This window comes from Oncorhynchus mykiss, chromosome 2 (genome assembly GCF_013265735.2).
Source record: "Oncorhynchus mykiss isolate Arlee chromosome 2, USDA_OmykA_1.1, whole genome shotgun sequence".
Taxonomy (NCBI): domain Eukaryota; kingdom Metazoa; phylum Chordata; class Actinopteri; order Salmoniformes; family Salmonidae; genus Oncorhynchus; species Oncorhynchus mykiss.
The window spans coordinates 78,432,898-78,456,085 of record NC_048566.1 but is presented as its reverse complement, the minus strand read 5'-3'; the positions used below and the strand labels follow the sequence as shown (position 1 = coordinate 78,456,085).

General features: G+C 43.2%; 1 protein-coding gene across 7 annotated transcripts in view; it reads right to left on the bottom strand.

Moving 5' to 3' along the window:
* Positions 1-4,522: 4,522 nt before the first annotated feature.
* lrrc56 (leucine rich repeat containing 56) overlaps positions 4,523-23,188 on the bottom strand; it is a 57,456-nt gene continuing 38,790 nt past the window's right edge. For all 7 annotated transcript variants that reach the window (XM_036956224.1, XM_036956238.1, XM_021572971.2 and 4 more), the window contains 8 exons: positions 15,110-15,206; positions 14,693-14,890; positions 10,713-10,893; positions 8,722-8,979; positions 8,253-8,320; positions 6,137-6,279; positions 5,840-6,033; positions 4,523-5,659 (listed from right to left, as the gene is read on the bottom strand). In XM_036956224.1, coding sequence (XP_036812119.1) covers positions 5,145-5,659; positions 5,840-6,033; positions 6,137-6,279; positions 8,253-8,320; positions 8,722-8,979; positions 10,713-10,893; positions 14,693-14,890; positions 15,110-15,206 — 1,654 coding nt within the window. In that variant the 3' untranslated portion in view covers positions 4,523-5,144. The remainder of the gene's footprint in view (positions 5,660-5,839; positions 6,034-6,136; positions 6,280-8,252; positions 8,321-8,721; positions 8,980-10,712; positions 10,894-14,692; positions 14,891-15,109; positions 15,207-23,188) is intronic.

Sequence of the window (23,188 nt, the reverse complement as noted above, 5' to 3'; positions counted from 1 at the left end):
CTTTTGGGTCACATTTGCCGGTCCCAAGCCCGGATAAAGGAGGAGGGTTGGAATTGTGACATAAAAAATAAAATTAACCTGTCTACGATACTGGTTCCCAATTGGGAATCACCCCTCCCACGTGCAGCTGAAACGGTGGCGCATGGAACGCAAAAATATTCTTAAAAATATTTAACCTCCACACATTAACAAGTCCAATAGCTCAAATGAAAGATAAACATCTTGTTCATCTAGCCAGCAAGTCAGATTTCTAAAATGTTTTACGGCGAAAACATAGCACATATATATGTAAAACCACCACCAGACACAGCTCATTTCAATAGCCAAAACATGCAATCAACAAACGCAGGATTAAAAAATAAATCGCTCACTAACCTTTTGAAAATCTTCATCAGATGACAGTAATATGACATATTACACAGTACATATTTTTTTTTTTCAATAATATGCCATTTATATCCATAAATGTCCATTTACAGTGAGTTCACCTTCAGAAATTACTCAAAAACGCCCGCAGGAAATCTATGTAGCGCGGCAAGATAACGTAAAATAGACATCATAAACTTTGACTAAATATACATGTTCTACATATAGTTAGAAAGATACACTGCTTCTTTATGCAACCGCTGTGTTAGATTTATTTTTAACGTTACAGAAATCGCACACTATTCCATATTGTGAGACAGCGCTCAGTTCCAAGCTACATTTCCACGTAATGTTGGAGTCAACAGAAACACAGATTTAAGCATAAATATTCCCTTACCTTCGATGGTCTTCGTTCAGAATGTTCTGGAAGGCTTCATACTTACCCAATACATCGTTTGGTTTCAAGTCTTGCGTCTTTGTATTAGCTACTGCTAATAACATCAGCTGAAATGCACCCAAAACGTCCTCTGGTCCGGATAAGTTGCGCATCAAAACTTCAAAATTACACATTATATGTCGACTAAACAGGTCAAACTAAGTGCAGAAGCAAGCTTTATGATGTTTTAGACGTGCAAAACAAACTTCAATTCAATCGCCCATCGTCTGCCCTTCTCTTCAGTGCTGGAAACAAAGGAATGACTGTGACCAATTCGCGCCCATACGCACAGCCTATTCTCTCGTGGCACGCACTAATTTCACTCCCATAGGGTCAATTCTCGCAACGGTTTGAAGCTCTAATGAAAGAGGACATCTAGCGGAAGAGATAGAAAGTGTCCGCAGAATCATAGCTGGTTGGGAAGGGTGGGGGCCATGACGTCAAAGTTGCTCCAACTTTCATGGCCACAAAAACTAGTTTGGAAGAATGCCTGCCCTGTGAGTTCTGCTATACTTACAGACATAATTCCAACGGTTTTAGAATCTTTAGAGTGTTTTCTATCCAATAATAATTTTTATTTGCATATATTAACAATTTTTGACAGATTTTTTTTCCAGTTTACTAGGGGTACCCAATCTCTCCAAAGGGGGCGTATGTCTGCCATATCCTCAACAGGTTTAAAAGAATCGACAGAAGTTCATTTGTAGTTCTAAACATATAGGGTGTTTTTTTACTCACTTTTTTGTCTCTCCCACAAAGTTATTAATCTCTCCGACAACATCCATCACAATTACATGCACATGGCCGATTATGCAAATTAGGTGATGACGTCATTTAGCGACTTCTATCGATTTTTAGGACAGCCAATAGCTACTTTCCTTACTAAGGACTTGGCAACACTGTAATAGCACGCACCTCGCTACCCATTTCACACCGGTTACATAAGGACAGTCTCGTGGTTAAAACAGACACACCTTCATACAGTTTGTTCTGTGTTTTTGCGTGTCCATGAATCCCACATAAGTCTTCCATGGTAGTGTGTAATCAAACAGTACTCTGTGGTCGCGATGGCAATCTGTTTTGTTGTTCTATGGCTCCTTCATTTCTGTCCTTTTGCCAGAGACAGCAGTGAAGCAGAACTGACAGACATGCAGAGTGGAATCAGGCCCTCTGTTTGCTTGTGTTTGTCTCCAGGAACAGGATTTGGCCTTTTCAAATATGTCAGCTTGGTTAAAATTGTTCACCTGTTCATAGCAGTAACTTACGAGGACACCTATGTCCAGAACTCTGCTCGGTACCAATTATTTATAATTTGAAAAAAATATTGATAATATATATAATTTGTACACAAGAAAATAAATTGATCATCTTCTAAATATTGCTTCCAGCATTGATCAAAGATCAGAACACTATTATTCTTGACCTGACTGAGTTCTATTCACACCTGCCTCTCTGCGAACGAGTGGAATCATGAAGTGGTTTGTTTGTCTGGTCTATTCATTCCTTTTCAGTAGATGCTCTTATCCAGAGCAATTTACAGTAGTGAGTGCATACATTTTCATACTGGTCCCCCATGGGAATTGAACCCACAAACCTAGCATTGTAAGCAACATGCTCTACCAACTGAGCCACATCATCACAAATCATACAAACCTAAATGACCAACGTATTTACATTAAGGATTGTAAGGATGGTCAATTAATACTGCACAAAACGGTGGGTTTCCATGTTTTTTTATCAAAAAATATATTTAATTTGATGTGGAAGTTTTGTATCTTTGCCTATCCCTTTGCACCTTTTGATGTAAATGCTTGAGGACAAGGTTTTGTTCTTTGTGGATTCCATTAGAATGACAATCACAGAGAAAGGGACAGGGCAACACCTCTTACAATTCTAACTATTGAATCCTGCAAGATACTGTTCTTAACTATACAACAAAAAATTATTGTGCCTGCTCTACAGAGGTATATCAGTTGAAAAAATATATATAATAAATGTATTCTGATTTTTCAGGGGGTGCTGGCTATGGACATCCCCCAAACAAACTGACTCTGGGAGAATGAGTGCACAACTGCAAACAAGTCGATTATAAATATGTCAGTCAGTCAGGGGGATAGCCTCTGGCAGAAACTTCTATTGGCAGTAACTGGCAGTAACGTTGAAGGGCTCTGGTTAGTATCACTTAGCTTGCTAGAAGGATGAAGTAAGAGGCTAATGTTAAACGAAGCCTAACTCAGCAGGAGCAAAAATTACACAACTAAGTTCTCGTAATAACTTTGCTTTACAGAGAGTAGGCTACTACTGAGACAGAGTGAGTGATATGGCACTGGTGGGCGGAGGCAGGCTGCAATGCATGCAGGAGGAACTAGAGGAGACAGAGAGGAAGCAAGCAGAGAGAGGGTCAGAGAGGTTAGTGTAGTGGTTCCCAAACTTAGGGTTGGGGTCCCCTGAGAAAAAGCTGTACTAATCTTATCTCCACATGCAAAACCTGGACCTGTACAAATCAGCTGGGCTAGACAATCTGGACAATCTGGATGTGTAACTCTGTGTTGTTGTATGTGTCGAACTGCTTTGCTTTATCTTGGCCAGGTCGCAGTTGTAAATGAGAACTTGTTCTCAACTAGCCTACCTGGTTAAATAAAGGTGAAATAAATAATAAACATGGCATATCTTCTCTATAGGCCTACATTAAAATGCAATCAGTACAGTTCTAAAAATGTAATACATTTTAGTTTTGATGCTGATGCTACATGTCAGTGTGAATAATTTATCATGTTTCCCCCCTTTTCAGAGGTATAACATTACAATTGTATAGCTAATAGGCTATGTGTTTGTAGATCGACTGAGGTGAATAAGCCTACAGCAGCCAAGGTGATCATGTCTGGGGTCATTTTTTCTTGTTTTTGCTGTTCTTCAAATACCATTTTAAAGTTTTTTTAAATTGTATAGAAATGCAGTAAATGAGCTTCAACTTAAAAAATAAAAAAAATCCTCCTCCATCCCCTTCCAGGCCTCATTAAAACTCAAACCCTGGTTACGGCCCTGCACCTGTTGTCCACAATGGATGCCACGTGAGGAGGAGGCTGTCACACAGCTTCTCCAGTCAAAACAAACAGTACTCGTATTACGATCTACCCGTAGGAACTGATTTGGGATCAGTTTTCCCCTCTCTGGTCCTGATCTTTCCACTGTAAGCTTCACAATAGCACTGGCCCTTTTCCAGCAGCTCAGGACTATTTCTCAAAGCAGGGACACACTGGCCAACTAACTTTACTATTTTTCCCAAATATTTGGAAAATATGGTTAAGTATTGACTTAAAGCACTCAGACACAGTTATATTTACACACACTATTTCATTTAGTGATGTCTTAATTGCTTTTGCTGTTAAACTCTCTCTTTGATCCGGCCCAAAGCAGAGAGTAGAATGTGGGTCTTGAGTAGTTTTATGGAGGCAGTCTTGACAACACAGTAGGGGCAGTAGTGAGTTATATGGCGCCCCCAAGTGGCACAATATTGCCACACCACCACAAAGTTGGGGAAAGTGAAGTGAAAGATGATACATTTCTTCCATTGCAGAATAATCCTTGATTGGACTCTACATGCTTTCTTTATATCTTAACAAACCTGGATAGATTCAAACTCTAGAGATGTGATTTAACAACTAAGACACTTGATCTTACTAATCTAGTCAAGATCAAATTGTTCCATTAAAGGAAAGATTTGTTGATCAAACTATGTTTTTATTTAAGGTGTGGATAAGGTAGTACTTGAGTGAATAAAAACAGTACAAAATGTAATTCAAACTGAAAAACACAGATATGAGACATGAATGAGACATGTGAAACACACTTAAGTCCCACAAAAATGCAGCATTGTGAAAAGCATACTAATTCAATTTAAAGGCCTTTCCAAGAAATATATCTATCTTCGACCAAACTATAAACCTTTTCAAATAGAGCTGTTGTCCTTAGTAAAGCCAATGTGAGCTCAGTATCAGAGTCATTGTCAGTACTGTACTGAGCTGACAGAGCAGAGGGATGCAGGTGATTCTCTAACTGTCCATCAGAGGAAGTCAGAACACTGAGATAGCAAGTTCAAACTTGGATTCCACAGCTTTTATGTTCCATTCTCCAGGTGACAGTTGGATGTAATCCAGCCCCCAGTGTCCTCTTTCCTAAACATAACATAGAGGGAGACTTGTCACTGCACTCTAAGGAAGTCTTCACATCACAAGTTGGCTCAGCTCAGAAGAGCGGGGACCTGGAGGACAATCTCCATCTCTGCCTCAGCTCCTGTTTTGAGTGTTCCCCTCTCAGGAAACAATCCCAGACATTGTGTGGCTTAGTCTAAGTGAGAGTTCCCCCTGCTGGGCTGGAGTGTGAGGCGCTGTGGCGTTTTCTGCAGAGCTGCCTTGGCCGCGTGAGGACGCATAATAGCCGGCCTCCCTGGTGGTCTGCACAAGACGATTGGTTGAAGCCCGTTGACAGACTGCACAGAAGCTCCACCTGTTGGTGACCTGAGCCCTCTGACCAGTGGGCTGGAGGCTGGCCTGTGGGGCATGTGGTAAGTAGTCTTGAGCAGCAGAGGGACTTTGGGCCTCACAGCCTCCTGGAGCCCCTGGCTCTCCAAGATGCGGACTCCTGTGACCGTCTCTGAGTCTGTATGGTCTTCAGCAGGCCTTACAACAGCCCCAGCCACCCCACCACTGAGCCTCAGTCTGTGTGCTCGCAGCACTGACAGCCTCCGGCTACCAGGGGCTGATGTGGCACTTTGAGGGGGAGAGGGCGACAGAGTGCAGTCAGGGGACAGGGAGAGCCGGGCCACTTCAGGGGATTTGGCTTCTCTCGGAAACACATCTATAAATTAAACATAGTTTATTAGAGAACATTTCAGACTGTGTTGTGGTAGTGTGATCTCAAGTTATTCTGTGTTCAAATCCCTGGATTTATATTTAGGTTTCTTGGTTTTATATTTCATATACTGAGTAGGTTTGGCATGTTTGATAGCCTTCTTAACCAGAGATGAGAGAGACTCGCCTGGAGAGGGGGACTGGGAAGACGAGTCTGTCGAGTCAGTGTTTAACCAGTGACTCAAACCAGCGCTCTCTTTTTTTCCCTCCTCTTCTTCCTCCTTGCCACTGAAAATGTTGAGACTTTCATCATCCTCCTCTTCATCACCATTGAGGATGGTCAGTATCTGAGGCCCATCCCTCTCCATGGCTAATAGACGTCTGGAACATAAAGCAATAGAAAACAGTGAAAAGTTGGTTCAGTCATTTCTCACACAGACAGTGAGTGAGTGAGTGAGTGAGTGAGTGAGTAGGTGGTCAGTACTTGTTATGCTGTTCCCTCCAGGCCCTGAGCTCAGAGAACACATCACTGCCCTGGCATCCTTCTTGCTCCTCAAGGTCATAGGTGTGCTCCGGAACATGGAGGGGCGGGGTGCTAGGAGTGGACACAGGGGAGGGGGCTGCATTCTGCATAAGGAGGATGTAAGGGAATTTGATTAAGCTGGCCCGGGCGCCTAGGTAGGCGGACTTTGCACCGGTTGAAAAGTGATTGCATTCATTTTTGAACCAGGCTGCCTTCCGGCGAAGTCGGCTCAAAATAAAATTGACGTAGTTTAAGCACGTGGAGTAATCAGTAGCATTCTGTGTTTTCACATACAAAAGTTATTACTTTTCATGAAAATGTATTATCTGCATTCCCAATGAAAACTAGTTAAATTCTAACAGATATTTTATGCTGTACATTCCTGGTTGAATTAACGTTGTTTCCACATTATTTAACCAAAAAATACAATGTGTTGACGTTGAATCAATATGGAAAACTGATTGGATTTGCAAAAAGTCATCAACGTGAGGGAATTTAGTATTTCTTTCAGAGAACTTTTAACCTAAATCCAATGACATGGTGAAATGTTTTGTTGATTTTACCTTGAATTCATGTTAGTTGACAACTCAACCAAATGTAAGTCAAAACTAGATGTTGAACAGTGGGATGCTACCTTGTTGACCAAACGACAGAGATAGCTGTTTGATTTCCGCAGGGCGCGCCTCCCTCACCGGCTTCGCCCGATCACGTGACGGGCCATAGCCCGGGTCAACCCTGGCTAGCTTAATAAAATCCCCTGGATGAGGATGAGGATGATGGATGAGGTTCGCGATAGAAGAGGGATAGCGAGACGGAGGGAGCCAGAGACTAATAGAGGGATAGGAATAGTAAGGATGAAGAGATAGAAAAATAATACAGAGGGAGACAAAATACAGAGAAGATCTGAAAGAGAAATTAGGGATAAAGATTAAAGAGAGAGAATGACAGCTCAAGAGAGAGAAGAGTGTGACAGCAGTTTGAGAGTGAGTGACGGATGGCAGGTCTATAGAGATGACAAAGTGACAGATCGCCTGGCATTGGCAGTGCTCCATCTGTCATGTCACCGGGGCAACAGCTGCATCCCTCTATCACCCTCCCCTCCTTTCTCTGATAATTATCTCTTTCTGTTCATCCTGACATCACATTAGAGAGACAGGGGGAGATGTCACGTCACCCAGTCATAATGGCCTGTCACAAAGAGGGGTAACCACAGGTAGTATAGCGGTTAAAGACAGCATGTTCGAAACCTGCCGTTCTACCCTTGATCAAGTGTGAGAGAAAAAGTACATATTTACCTGATTTATTTGATATTAATGGTTAACAATTAATATTGAACTAATATTAAGACATTTCTGTCCTGCTAATGCTGTGTTTTTATGGTCTCCACTCTAGTTCTCTGCAACTAATCTGGGCGTATGGTCACCAGAGATGGCTTGAGCTGACAAACGAGTTAAAGACTGCATTACATAGAAAATAATGTGTTTTACTAGAGATAGCTTGGGAGTAGAACAATCCCTCACCGCGGGGGTGACACACCAACCATGACTAAGCATTCTTAGTGTCAGCCTATATATAGTCAGCTATATAAAGAACTCTGCATTTGTGTAAGGGTTAGGTTACTCGGTCCAACACTCAAGGGTTTTGGGTCAACCAGCCTCATTATTGCAATAATTAATCGATATTGAAAAAAGATAATTGTTTGAAGAAATGACAAGGTCTATCTCACTTGATTAGAATATTCCATGACACAAGGTAGTTGACCCCAACAACAACTGCTCCTCGGATGACGCGAGCGTCGATTAAGGCAGCCCCCCGCACCTCTCTTGATTCAGAGTGGTTGGGTTAAATGCGGAAGACAAATTTCGGTTGAATGCATTCAGTTGTGCAACAGACGACATATCCCCTTTTCCCCTACGCATAACTACTCCCCTTCACTCTGGGCCACTTTCCCCTGAAGCTGGAAGACAGAGTGTCAAATCTCTGCTGTGGTCAATGTGCCAGAGAGGACTCAAGTTTGTCAAATAAGGATTGAGATGCTGCAGTTAATTAGTTTCATGCTAATGATGGGTCAACAAACCCTCATCTTCTGTCGCCTGGCTCTGAGGGCCTGGACAGGGCTCCCACAGAACAAGACCTTCCCTGCACCTGGAGAGAAACAAAAACCATTCCATTACAATGGAGGATAGCCAATCAGGGATGGGATTGTCACAATATAGGAATTTAGAAAAATTGATAAAAGGTATAAGGCATAGTATGCCTGAATTCTGGGGTTGGAAAATCAAAGATCTCTGATTTAAAAATACATAATGAATCTTCAGACACTGTTACAAGATGTCCTCATGGTGGCAGTGTTGCATAATTATACAGGTGAACGGTACTTTTTCAAAAATAAGTAAAAAATAAATCAGAAACGGCTAATTAACACAAAAGGATACAAAACAATACGCCTGATTCATTATATGGACCTATTCAGGGACATAAACTGAAGCTTTATATGTGGAGATGGTAGGGCTTTCAGTGCCAAGGACACCAATAAAGTGTCTCACCGTGTGTCAGAATGCTAGCGTCTGGGTCCACAGAGACTGGATCTGCATCAGCAGAACCAGATCTGGACCCAGGAGGGGAGAGGGCTCTGTACCCAGCCGCTGATAAGGGTCGCGACCCAGAGAGGGGTGTGGAGCCGGCTGCTGAGAGGGGCCTGGCAGTGACTGGTCGGCTGGAGGGACGGGAACTGGAGAGGCTGCTAGCTAGGTGCTGGCCAGAGCTGGGTCTGGAGTAGACACACACACTGGCTGCTCTCTTCTCTATGGCCAGACAGGGAAGAGGGAAAATATTGCATATCAAAACACAGAGTAGCAGAACTGGCCTGGTGGATCTACTGTTCAGATACAGTACATTTGGAAAGTATTCAGACCCCTTGACTTTTTCCACATTTTGTTATGTTACAGCCTTATTCTGAAATTGATGATTTTTTCCCCCTCATCAATCTACACACAATACATACCATAAGCAAAAGCAAAAACATTTATTTAAAATGTTTGCAACAAATGTATAAAAAAAATAAAAAACAGAAATATCACATTTACAGAAGTCTTCAGACCATTTAATCAGTACTTTGTGGAAGAACCTTTGGCAGTGATTACAGCCTTGAGTCTTCTTGGGTATGACGCGACAAGCTTGGCACACCTGTATTTGGGGAGTTTCTCCCATTCTTCTCTGCACATCCTCTCAAGCTCTGTCAGGTTGGATGGGGAGCGTCGCTGCACAGCTATTTTCAGGTCTCTCCAGAGATGTTCGATCGGGTTCAAGTCCGGGCTCTGGCTGGGCCACTCAAGGACATTCAAAGACTTGTCCCGAAGCCACTCCTGTGTTGTCTTGGCTGTGTGTTTAGGGTCGTTGTCCTGTTGGAAGGTGGAACTTCGCCCCAGTCTTGAGGTCCATTCTGTACTTTGCCCCGTTCATCTTTCTTTTGATCCTGACTAGTCTCCTTGTCCCTAACGCTGAAAAACATCCCCACAGCATGATGCTGCCACCACCATGCTTCACCGTAGGGATGGTGCAAGGTTTCCTCCAGACGTGGTCAATTCAGGCTAAACAGGTCATTCAACAGAGAACCTTGTTTCTCATGGTCTGAGAGTCTTTAGGTGCCTTTCGGCAAACTGCAAGCGGGCTGTCATGTGCCTTTTACTGAGGAGTGGCTTCCGTCTGGCCACTCTACCATAAAAGCCTGATTGGTGGAGTGCTGCAGAGATGGTTGTCCTTCTGCAAGGTTCTCCCATCTCCACAGAGGAACTCTGGAGCTCTGTCAGAGTGACCATTGGGTTCTTGGTCACCTCCCTGACCAAGGCTCTTCTCCCCCAATTGCTCAGTTGGCCGGGCGGCCAGCTCTAAGAAGAGTCTTGGTGGTTCCAAACTTCTTCCATTTAAGAATGATGGAGGCGACTGTGTTCTTGGGGACGTTCCATGCTGCAGACATTTTTTGGTACCCTTCCCCAGATCTGTGCCTCGACACAATCCTGTCTCGGAGCTCTACGGACAATTCCTTCGACCTCAAGGCTTTGTTTTTGCTCTGACATGCACTGTCAACTGTGGAACCTTATATGTGTGCCTTTCCAAATCATGTCCAATCAATTACATTTACCACAGGTGGACTCCAATCTAGTTGTAGGAACATCTCAACGAAGATCAAAGGAAACAGGATGTACCTGAGCTCAATTTTGAGTCTTATAGCAAAGGGTCTGAAAACTATGTAAATAACATTTCAGTTTTTTATTTTTCAATACATTTGCAAACATTTCTTAAAACCTGTGTTCGCTTTTTCATTATGGGGTATTCTATGTAGATTGATGAGGGAAAAATATAATTTGCTCTATTTTAGAATAAGGCTGTAACGTAACAAAATGTGGAAAAAGTCAAGGGGTCTGAATACTGAACACAAATGCACTGTACACACACAGACAGATATGCACACAAGCAGATGCAAGCACATAGATCCATACACACACACACACACACACACAGATGCGCACACACACACCCTCAGCTGTCTCTGTAGAGCTGCAGTCTTTAAAAGACTCTCTGAGCAGGGCCCAGTCTTCCCCCATGGAGCTGCTAGAGCGAGACCCCGCCTCCTCCCTGGCATGCATGTCGTCTAGGTAACGCAGCTGTGGGACCAGCTCCCTCACCAATGACCGGTAGCAGTACCCCTCCTCCTCCTCCTGGGAAAAGCAGAAGACAGCATACACAAAATAAAGGAGGAGGGGGGTTGGTTGTATCTGGAAGAGAGCCCAGCCCACACCTCATTAGACTAATCATGTTTCATATGAGCAGATGAGAAGTTGAATTAGGCTAAGTTTGATAAAACAGGGCCCACCTCTGGACGACTGTGATAAAGAATGATAGATGATACAGTAATAGGACTGCATAAAAGGCTTCAAGGTTGTACCTTTAGTTGTGATTTGAATGGTTGATAAAGGCCAAGGTAAGTCCAACCTTTCAAAGTTAGCCTTTCAATGCCAAATAAACAACACTTAACACCAGTATACCATAACATAACACAGCATAACATAACATAGAGCTTTAAGGCACAATGAATGTGTAACTTCTGTTCAAAGGAGGAGACAAAGAACATGGTTCTGAGTGGGCCGATAACAGAGTACTAATAAAGGCAATAATCTGCACTTTGTACTGTGCTTTGATCATTTATAAGCACTGAGAGACAGCTCAGAGAAGAAAGGGGAGAGAGAGAGAGAGACGATTCTGCTGCTGCTGAGAGATCAAACCCACAGAGAGAGGGAGTGAGATGGGGAAGAGGGTTTTAGAGAAGTGGGGGGGGGAAGAGGGGGTTAGAGAAGGGGGGAGAGAGAGAGAGAGAAACCCAAGGACCCCACTCTCAGTGCTTGGACCAGGCCTAATGCATATTCAGATCAGTCTTCCCTCCCTCACTGCCCCAGTTTCCTAAGTCCTGCTGCTGACGGGGTAGGTGAAAATAAACACATTCACTCTGTCCCAAAAACCCTACAAAGCACTCACAGCCTCACAGGCCAAGCTCCTGGGCTCTCCTAAAAACCCACAATTGGTAAACAAGATAATATGTGGCACAGGAACTAGACTAAAGCATGGAATGATATGGGCAGGAAGCATCGTTCAGTCATACCACTTCATTGTGTCATTGTGCGATAGTAAAACCTTAATAAACCACTTTAATATGGGCTCAATCCCATCACTCAAAACATATATGCTAAAACCTTACTACAGTATATTCTCCACCCTGCCCAGTTGAGCAAGATTTATACTAACCATCACCACTTTACCATAGCTGGTACCATCCCTACTTACACAAGCAAAACAAAGTTAAGCCTATATGAAATACAGTGTAGGATAAGAAACCCCAGGTGCATAGGCTCCCTAGGCCTGGACTTTGTCAAATGAGAGCAGCCTGTTTTGGTGTTTGTTTTGCTTTGAACACCACTTCCCTGTTCCCTGCTCTCCAGTTCCACTCCATTCTGTCTGATGCAGACAGACAGATAGACAGACAAGGACAGACACACAGGTAGGTTTGTCAAACATTTGATAGTACTTAGCACCTCTGAACAGTGTCGCCAAACTCTTTTGTTTACACACAGCAAAGACCTTGAAAGTTGTCAGCCACAGCCTTGTTAAAATACTACAAACCAGAAGGTGGCAGTAGCGTTGTTTGGCCTTGCATATCTGTGCATGGTCTAGATTCCAAGCTTTCTACACCATTGTTTCGATTTTGTAGAAAGCCCTTGATGATACTAGTCAGATGGCCACAGCTAGTTAACTACCTAGCAAGAAGACAAGGGAACCATTTAATTCGTAATCCCATACTGCCAGTGCCAGCCCATAGCCAAAATGTTTAGCTAGCTAGCTAAGGTTTGAATATTCGCTAGCGAGCAAAACAGCTAGCTAGCTAAGGACACTGCACTAACTCAGCAGCTAACACAGGAAACTATCTAACCCGTTGTGATTTAATTATTATGTCAACACTAGCTATAGTGGTTAGCTAGCATGGCGGAAGTATTTTGTGTTGTGTGCATTGCGTCTGTGCACTTACAGTGCATTCGGAAAGTATTCAGAGCCCTTTCCTTTTTCCACATTTTGATACGTTACAGCCTTAATCTAAAATGGATCAAATAAAATACATTTCCATCAATCTAAATTGAGCTCGAGCACTCAAAATTGAGCTCAGGTGCATCCTGTTTCCATTGGTCATCTTTGAAATGTTTCTACAACCTGATTCGAGTCCACCTGTGGTACATGTTATTGATTGGGCATGATTTGGAAAGGCACACACCTGTCTATATAAGGCCCCACAGTTGACAGTGCATGTCAACGCAAAAACAAAGCCACGAGGTCGAAGGAATTGTCCGTAGAGCTCCGAGACAGGACTGTGTTGAGGCACAGATCTGGGGAAGGCTGCTAAAACATTTCTGCAGCGTTGAAGGTCCCCAAGAACACAGTGGCTTCCATCATTCTTAAATGGAAGAAGTTTGGAACCATCAAGACTCTTTCTAAATCTGGCCGCCCGGCCAACTGAGCAATTGGGGGAGGAGGGCCTTGGTCAGGGAGGTAACCAAGAACACGATGGTCACTCTGACAGAGCTTCAGAGTTCCTCTGTGGAGATGGGAGAACCGTCTCTGCAGCACTCCACCAATTAAGCCTTTATGGTAGAGTGGCCAGACGGAAGCCACTCCTCAGTAAAAGGCATATGACAGCCCGCTTGGAGTTTGCCAAAAGGCATCTAAAAGATTCTCAGACCACGAGAAACAAGATTCTCTGTTCTGATAAAACCAAGATTGAACTCTTTGGCCTGAATGCCAAGCATCACATCTGGAAGAAACCTGGCACCATCCCTACGGTGAAGCATGGCGGTGGCAGCGACTAGGAGACTAGTCAGGATCAAGGGAAAGATGAATGGAGCAAAGTACAGAGAGATCCTTGATGAAAACCTGCTCCAGAGCACACAGGACCTCAGACGGGGGCGAAGGTTCACCTTCCAACAGGACAACAACCCTAAGCACACAGCCAAGACAACGCAGGAGTGGCTTCAGGACAAGTCTTTGAATGTTCTTGAGTGGCCCAGCCAGAGCCCGGACTTGAACCCGATCGAACATCTCTGGAGAGACCTGAAAATAGATGTGCAGCGACGCTCCCCATCCAACCTGACCGAGCTTGAAAGGATCTGCAGAGAAGAACCGGAGAACTCCCCAAATACAGGTGTGCCAAGCTTGTAGAGTCATACCCAAGAAGACTCAAGGCTGTAATCGCTGCCAAAGGTGCTTCAACAAACTGAATACTGAATAAAGAGTCTGAATACTTATGTAAATATGATATTTTCATTTTTTTATAGACATTTGCAAAAATGTTGAAAAACCTGTTTTTGCTTTGTCATTATGGGGTATTGTGTGTAGATTGATGGGGGAAAAACAATTTAATCAATTTTAGAATAAGGCTGTAATGTAACATAATGTGAAAAAAGTAAAGGGGTCTGAATACTTCCGAATGCACTGTCTCTAGCTACCATCCCATAGCCTGCATTGCATATGAAGTGTGACTAAACTAATCCGTGGACATAGAGAAAATTAACATTTGTGCTCGCTGATTGGCTAAAAGTCAAGTTGTTGGCCACTGACGAGCATTGGCATATTCGTTGCTACCGGGTTGCATGCAGGTACCACTTTTGTTCTAGCAAGAGAAGGAACGGCTTCTCACTGTGATAAGTAGCTTTCGGCGGTGAGATTCTTGGTGTATTTCATACTTTAAAGCAGCCTGGGATCACATCCAGACTCACTGCATTTTGGCCAATATCATCTGGGCCCATCTGAGAGAGCATGGCTCACAGCCAGAGCCCGGCATGGCTCACAGCCCCCCATACACACACATACACAACTTGAGTATCTATGATGATTCAGTAATGAATTCAATAATATACACAATTGTGGAATTGTGGTGAGGGTTAGAAGATACAGTAGGAGTGTGTATAGGTGAGGTACCTGTGTGGCGTTGGGGTGGGGGAACATACAGACGGGGTTTCCCTCTAGGGTAAGTGTGCGGAGCTGGGAGCAGAGGCCCAGGTACTGCACCTGCACCAGGTCATTCACATCATTCCCTTCCAGGTCCAACAGCTGTAGATTCTCCAGCATGCTCACCTGACTCAGGTCCGACACACTGTTATAGGCCACATACAGCTCCTAGCGTAGGGAGAGAACATACCAACACAGGTTCAGATTTAGTGTCGCTCAACTGTTATTTGCACATAGTCAAATGCATAAGACTTCAACTTTTGTTGAATTGTGAGATTTTCACAGGTGAGCAAGGTGGGTAGAAGCCAGGTGGATTAGGCAGGTGGAACAAGTCTATCCTCTAGTTCATGATGGTCTACTGCAAAAGTTTTCCAGTAGCAACTCTACCTTGAGAGAGGAGAAGGAGGGAATCCCATCCAGGTCTGCCAGGTTGCAGCGAGACATCCACAGCACCTGCAGATGGGACAGCGTGGTTCCCAGGTCCCTGGGAGACATAGACAGCCATGATCCAGAGGCAAGGGTGGAATTGTACCAACAGAACATCAGGTGCCGCGACATATGGTTTATGAATTTATAAAATGTGAAATGCAAATCAAGGATGGAAAGAAAATAAATTGCCCTGTAACATGAGTCCTAACTTTTGAACGGTTTAGGCTAGAGACGAGAAGTTTTCTGCAATGTAAAAGGTACAACGTGGCGTTTTTTTTATGGTACACTACATGGCCGAAAGTATTTGGACACCTGCTCGTTGAACATCTCATTCCACAATCATGGGCATTAATATGGAGTTGGTCTTGTTGGAAAGGTGGCACGTTAAAAGCCACTGAGCTCTTCAGTACAGGCCATTCTACTGCCAATGTTTGTCTATGGAGATCGCATGGCTGTGTGCTCGATTTTACACACCTGTCAGCAACGGGTGTGACTGAAATAGCCGAATCCACATACTATTGGCCATGTAGTGTATCAATAGGCGGTGGTACAGCGAATCCTAATCAGACTTGCCCGAGCTCAGGGTTGGGTAGGTTACTTTCGAAATGTAATCCATTACAGTTAGCTGTCCAAAATTGTAATCAGTAACGTAACTTTTGGATTACCCAAACTCAGTAATGTAATCTGATTATATTCAGTTACTTTTTTGATTACTTTCCCCTTAAGAGGCATTAGAATAAGACAAAAATGTATGTTACCAATTGAACAACATCTATTGCAGGATAAATCAATGTTAAAGTTTTCATAGCTGGCCATATATGGATGTTCAATTTTACTTTATGGGTTGGTTATATGTAGGCTTCTTCTAAGTCATCGCTTTGTACCACATATATGATTAAATTATATATATATATATATTAATGTAAAGATAAGTCACAAAATGGATGTAGCAACTACAGATTACCCCTTTAACTCTATCAAAAGTTTACAAGTTTAAGCATGTGTCCATTAGGCCTATGGAACATTTTTATCGGCATGAATTAGATTGAGCAATAAAAGCCTTACTTTTATTCCATAGTCTGGGATCCGCACTGTGCAGCTGTTGCATTTTTCACTGGCTGTCCACTGGTTTCAAAAACAATGATTGATTGACAGCTTAAACTTCTTGAATTCAACCATTATTGGGTTCAAATACACATTTAGATTTGTGAACAGCCATAGCAAATAGCTAAATGAGAGAGCAGCAGTGCGATTCACATCAATGTGCTATGTAGATATCAATAATAAGTGATATCCGTATCACCGTAGACTACACCACTGCTGTCATCCTTACCTCCAAGTGTTTATTCAAATTGGATCATCTTTGGATGCCGACAGCAGTCGCACCATTGGAAGTCATACAAAAGGCATATTCTTGCTCTTTTCCCGCGATCCATCAAACACATTTGGTGTGTCATCATAGTGGTCTCTGACTTGTGGTCAGACTCGCTAAGGTAGAACAAACTTAAACATGCGCCTTTTTACAATGCTGATTTTAAATGTCATTGGGAAAACAACGATATTTTTTCCGCAAACATTCTTTCTGAATTTAAAAGTAATCCTCAAAGTAATCATCTAGGTTTTCAAAAGTATCTGTAATCTGAGTACAATATTTTAGCTGGTACCGTAACGGATTACATGATATCCTACTGCCCCTTTTCCCAATGCATGTCCACACTTGTATTTTGTTTTTATTATGGATCCCCATTAGGTGCTGCCAGAGCAGCAGCTACTCTTCATGGGATCCAACAAAATTAAGGCAGTTTATTCAATTTTAAAACATTACAATACATTCACAGATTTCACAACACACTGTGTGCCCTCAGGCCCCTACTCCACCACTACCACATATCTACAGTACTAAATCCATGTGTATGTATAGTGAGTATGTTATCGTATGTGTGTATGCATGTGTCTGTGCCAATGTTTGTGTTCCTTCACAGTCCCCACTGTTCCATAAGGTGTTTTTTTAATCTGTTTTTTAAATCTAATTTTACTGCTTGTGTCAGTTACATGATGTGGAATAGAGTTCCATGAATTCATGGCTCTATGTAGCACTGTGTGCCCCCCATAGTCTGTTCTGGACTTGGGGACTATGAAGAGACCTCTTGCGGCATGTCTTGTGGGGTCTGCATGGGTGTCAGAGCTGTGTGCCAGTAGTTTAGACAGACAGCTCGGATCATTCAACACCTCTCATAAATAAAGGTAGTGATGAAGTCAATCTCTCCTCCACTTTCAGCCAGGAGAGAGTGGCATGCATATGATTAATACTAGCTCTCTGTGTATATCCATGGGCCAGCCGTGCAGCCTTGTTCTGAGCCAATTGCAATTTTCCTAAGTCCTTTTTTGTGGCACCTGACCACAAAACTGAACAGTAGTCAAGGTGTGACAAAACTAGGGCCTGTAGGACCTGCCTTGTTGATAGTGTTGTTAGGAAGGCAGAGCATCGCTTTATTATAGACAGACTTCTCCCCATCTTAGCTACTACTGCATCAATATGTTTTGACCATGACAGTTTACAATCTAGTGTTACTCCAAGCAGTTTAGTCATCTCAACTTGCTCAATTTCTACATTATTTATCACAAGATTTCATTGAGGTTTAGGGTTTAGTGAGTGTTTTGTTCCAAATACAATGATTTTAGTTTTAGAAATATTTAGGGCTAACTTATTCCTTGCCACCCACTCTGAAACTAACTGCAGCTCTTTGTTAATCGTTGCAGTCATTTCAGTTGCTGTAGTAGCTGACATGTATAGTGTTGAGTCATCCACATAAATAGATACTCTGGCTTTACTCAAAATCAGTGGCATGTCGCTGGTAAAGATTGAAAAAAGCAAGGGGCCTAAACAGCTACCCTGGGGGATTCCTGACTCTAACTGGATTATATTTGATAGGCTTCCATTAAAGAACACCCTCTGTGTTATGTTTGGCAGGTAACTATTTATCCACATTATAGCAGGGGGTGTAAAGCCATAACACATACGTTTTTCCAGCAGCAGACTATGATCGATAATGTCAAAAGCTGCACTGAAGTCTAACAAGACAGCCCCCAATCATTTTATCATCCATTCCTCTCAGCCAATCATCAGTCATTTGTGTAAGTGCTGTGCTTGTTGAGTGTCCTTCCCTATAAACATGCTGAAATTCTGTTGTCAATTTGTTTACTGTAAAATAGCATTGTATCTGGTCAAACACAATTTTTCACAGAAGTTTACTAAGGGTTGGTAACAGGCTGATTGGTCGGCTATTTGAGCCAGTAAAAGGGGCTTTACTATTCTTGGGTAGCGGAATGACTTTAGCTTTCCTCCAGGCCTGAGGGCACATGCTCTCTAGTAGGCTTAAATTGAAGATGTGGCAAATAGGAGAAGCAATATTGTCTACTATTATCCTCAGTAATTTTCCATCCAAGTTGTCAGACCCTGGTGGCTTGTCGTTGTTGATAGACAACAATAATCTTTTCACCTCTTCCACACTGACTTTACGGAATTCAAAAGTACAATTCTTGTCTTTCATAATTTGGTCCGATATACTCGGATGTGTAGTGTCAGCGTTTGTTGCTGGCATGTCATCCCTAAATTTGCTTATCTTGCTAATGAAGAAGTCATTAAAGTAGTTTGCAATATCAGTGGGCTTTGTGATGAATGAGCCATCTGATTCAATAAATGAAGGAGCCAAGTTGGCTATTTTCCCCAAAATTTCATTTAAGGTGCCCCAAAGCTTTTTACTATCATTCTTTATATAATTTATCTTTGTTTCATATGGTAGTTTATATGTATTTTTTATTTAGTTTAGTCACATGATTTGTTAATTTGCAGTACATTTGCCAATCAGTTGGGCTGCCAGACTTAATTGCCATACCTTTTGCCTCATCCCACTCAACCATACAATTTTTAAATTCCTCATCAATCCAAGGGGATTTAACAGTTTTTACATTTTATTAATGGGTTCATGCTAATTAGTAACAGGAATAAGTAGTTTCATAAATGTGTCAAGTGCAGCGTCTGGTTGCTCCTCATTACACACTATAGACCAGCAAATATTCTTTACATCATCAACATATGAATCACTACGACACTTCTTGTATGACCTCTTAAAAAGTATATTAGGCTCAGCCTTTGGAAGTTTGGTTTTCCTAGATATGGCTACTATATTGTGATCACTACATCCTATGGATTTGGATACTGCTTTAAAGCAAATATCTGCAGCGTTAGTAAAAATGTGATCAATACATGTTGATGATTTAATTCCTGTGCTGTTGACCCCTCCATCTGCCACTATCCCATCTCTCTCTCCCCTGCACTCTCTTCCCGCTCTACCCAGCCTCTGTTATCTGTCCCCCTGGACCTCCACTCAGCACACTCCTCACAGTCCCCCCCAACTGGCCTCCAGAACCCAGCCAGCACACGGCACTCTCAATAACCCCTCCAGCATTCCAATCCCAACTCTTCCCAGCCATCGCATTCACTCCCAGGGCCATAGATTACATTTCAATTGATCTATGACTTCTGGTCAGCACCAAATTTGAGCATACTCTCAAAAGTGCCCCCCCCCCCAACCTTAGCAGCCTCAGGAAGCACACTCTCCACTTTCCCACCTGACTTCTCACAACACCAGCAGCCCCAGTATCCAGTTGTCCCTGACCACCATCCTCCCTCCCCGACACTCTCTCCTCCTCAGCCCCCGCAGCTCAGAGCAGGAAATGCTATCAGGGGCTGTTCACGTCCGGCCGGCCCTTAGCTGCTCATCACAGGGTGGGTCACACAGTTCTCCATCTCCACTCTGCTCCTCTCCTCTCTTATCCCTTGTTCATGTACAGCTCTATCTTCCCTCTCCTCTCTTATACTTCACTCCCTCTACAGGACTCCCAGGATGCGTTACACAGGTATATTTCTTCCCTCTGCTCCTGCCCTTTCCTCTTGTGTTCTCTGCTTCCTGTTCCCCAGATGCATCTGACTTCATCTTCATCCTACAACGACAGGCTTTGTCCAGTAGCACCTTGTCAGTCTTGCCTGGTTCCCCGATCTGTGTGCATTGTACCACTATACATACAAATGAAAAAGGTTCTAGCTAAAGCAAAAACTGTTCTGGCAACCAGACTACTGTCTGTCTGCTGTGCGATTTACAGGTGGGGTGCATCTGCTCCACAGACAGAGGACCTCAGTCAGATTTGCTGCTCCCCCTCGTCCTACTGTCACAGCTCCCTACGTCCTGCCTAAGTGGAAATAAAGACTCTGCACCTGTACTGTGTGATGTTCCCATCCCATGCCCAACCAACAGGGTCTCAGTCTTCAAAGCACAGCGCTTAACCATATCCCTGTCCTCTAGAGCCTCCTACTCCAGGGTGTTTCCTGATGCAGACAACCAGACCAGGGTGAAGCGTGACAGGGATCCCCATGGGGCGACACTAGCTCTGGTTCCAATTATGGCTCTCTTTGTGGGAGGCTGGGATTGTACAATCTGAGCCACTGGCTTGATCCTATTCTTTAACTTTTATTGTTGGTGACACCTGCTGCTACAGTCTAGTTCCACCCTCAACTTCTGGATTTGTCTCTGTACTACTGTGCTGTTTGTTGCTCTTTGGCTATCTGCCAAACTTTTTGGTTTTTACTTTTAATGCATTTTAACTATGTTTTTTCCTAATGCTAATTTTTTTATGAAACTTTTTCACCCCAGACACTTTATCTAGACATGGACCTACAGGACCTCCACTAGGCGAAAAAGCTAGTGAGTAACATTAACACTATGTCATCTGTACTCATAATATACACGAGAACTATTGCTTTATGGTGAGGATAGCCGTGTTGCAAGCACAGCTTCATATGCAATCGTTAGGCAAGGGCAATTTAAGTGTAGGAAAGGATGAAACAGCGTCTGTGCCACCAGTAAATTCAGATTGTAGTATAAATCCCCCCACAGTCCCCGCAGCCGGAACATATTCTCTAGGCTTCTAGAAAGAAATGCTGTCGGCATGCTCAACCGGTGTTGCTCATTCAGCCGACAAACTTTCAACCGGTTCTCCCCATTAAGCAGCCAGTCGGAGTCAGAGGCCAAGCCTTCTCAGGTCTCTCCTCCACCTGTTACGGTGTCTGAGCCGTCGGAGCCTCCCACCATTAGCTCTGACAAATTGAAAACCTTAGTCTTTGGCGACTCCATTACCCACAATATTAGACTTTAAAATAATTATCCAGCGATCATACACAGGGGGCAGTGCTTCCCGATAAAAAGACTAATCTGAAGATGGTGCTGGCTAAGGCTATTGTAGAGAGTATAGGGATATTGTTATCCACGCCGGCACCAACGGTGTTAGGATGAAACAGTCAGAGGTCACCAAGCGCAACATAGCTAGAAAGATGTGTCGGCATCGAGTAATTGTCTCTGGCCCCCTCCCAGTTAGGGGGAGCGATGAGCTCTACAGCAGTCTCACAACTCAATTGCTAGTTGAAAACTGTTTTCTGCCCCTCCCAAAATATAGAATTTGTAGATAATTGGCCTTCGTTCTGGGACTCACCCACAAACAGGACCAAGCCTCACCTGCTGAGGAGTGGCGGACTCCATCCTAGCTGTAGGAGTGGTTTCATTTTATCTATCAACATAGACAGGGCTCCACAATGAGATAGGGTGCAGGCCGCAATCTGTTAGCCAGCCTGCCAGCTTAGTGGAGTCTGCCACTAGCACAGTCAGTGTAGTCAGCTCAGCTATCCCCATTGAGACCGTGTCTGTGCCTCAATTTAGGTTGAGCAAAACTAATCATGGCGGTGTTCGCCGAAGAAATCTGACTGGAATAAAGACCTCCTCCGTTACTGTCATTATTGAAAGAGATTGTGATACCTCACATCTCAAAATTGGGTTACTTAATGTTAGATCTCTCACATCCAAGGCAGACCCCGAGCAAGGTACAAATCTGTCGTTCTGCCCCTGAACAGGCAGTTAACCCACTGTTCCTAGGCCGTCATTGAAAATAAGAATTGGTTCTTAACTGACTTGCCTAGTTAAATAAAGGTCAAATTAAAAATAAAAATACATTCTTGATGTGATTGGCCTGACTGAAACATGGCTCAAGCCTGATTAATTTACTGTGTTAAATGAGGCCTCTCCTCCTGGTTACATTAGTGACCATATCCCACAAAGGTGGAGGTGTTGCTAACATTTACGACAGCAAAATTCAAATTACAAAAAAATGACTGTGTTTTTGTATTTTGAGCTTCTAGTCATGAAATCTATGTAGCCTACTCAATCACCCTGTTAACAGGCTCCTCCTACAGCGTTCCTCTCTGAGTTCCCTGAATTCCTATCGGACCTTTTAGTCATGGCAGAAAATATTCACATTTTTGGTGACTTTAATATTGACATGGAAAAGTCCACAGACCCACTGGGTTTTGTCCAACATGTCTCCGGACCTACTCATTGCCACAGTCATACCCTGAATCTAGTTTTGTCCCGTGGAATAAACATTGTGGATCTAAATGTTTTTCCTCATAATCCTGGACTATCAGACCACCATTTTATTACGTTTGCAATCGCAACAAATAATCTGCTCAGACCCCGACCAAGGATCATCAAAAGCCGTGCTATAAATTCTCGGACAACCCAAAGATTTCTAGATGCCCTTCCAGACTCCCACCACCTATCCAAGGACATCGGAGTGCAAAAATCGGTTAACCACCTAACTGAGGATCTAAATGTAACCTTGTGTAATACCCTAGATGCAGTCGCACCCCTAAAAACCAAAAAAAACATTTGTCATAAGAAAATTGTTCCCTTGTATGCAGAAAATACCCACGCCCTGACTAGCTTGGAAACACAGTACCGTGCAATATTGAAGAGGCCTCACCGCTGCTCGATAATCCTATTTTTCCAGCCAAATTGAGGAGAATAAGAAAAATCCAAAATGTATTTTTGATACTGTTGCAAAGCTAACTAAAAAACAGCATTCAACAAGAGAGGATGGCTTTCACTTCAGCAGTAATGAATTCATGAACTTCTTCAATGAAAAGATCAT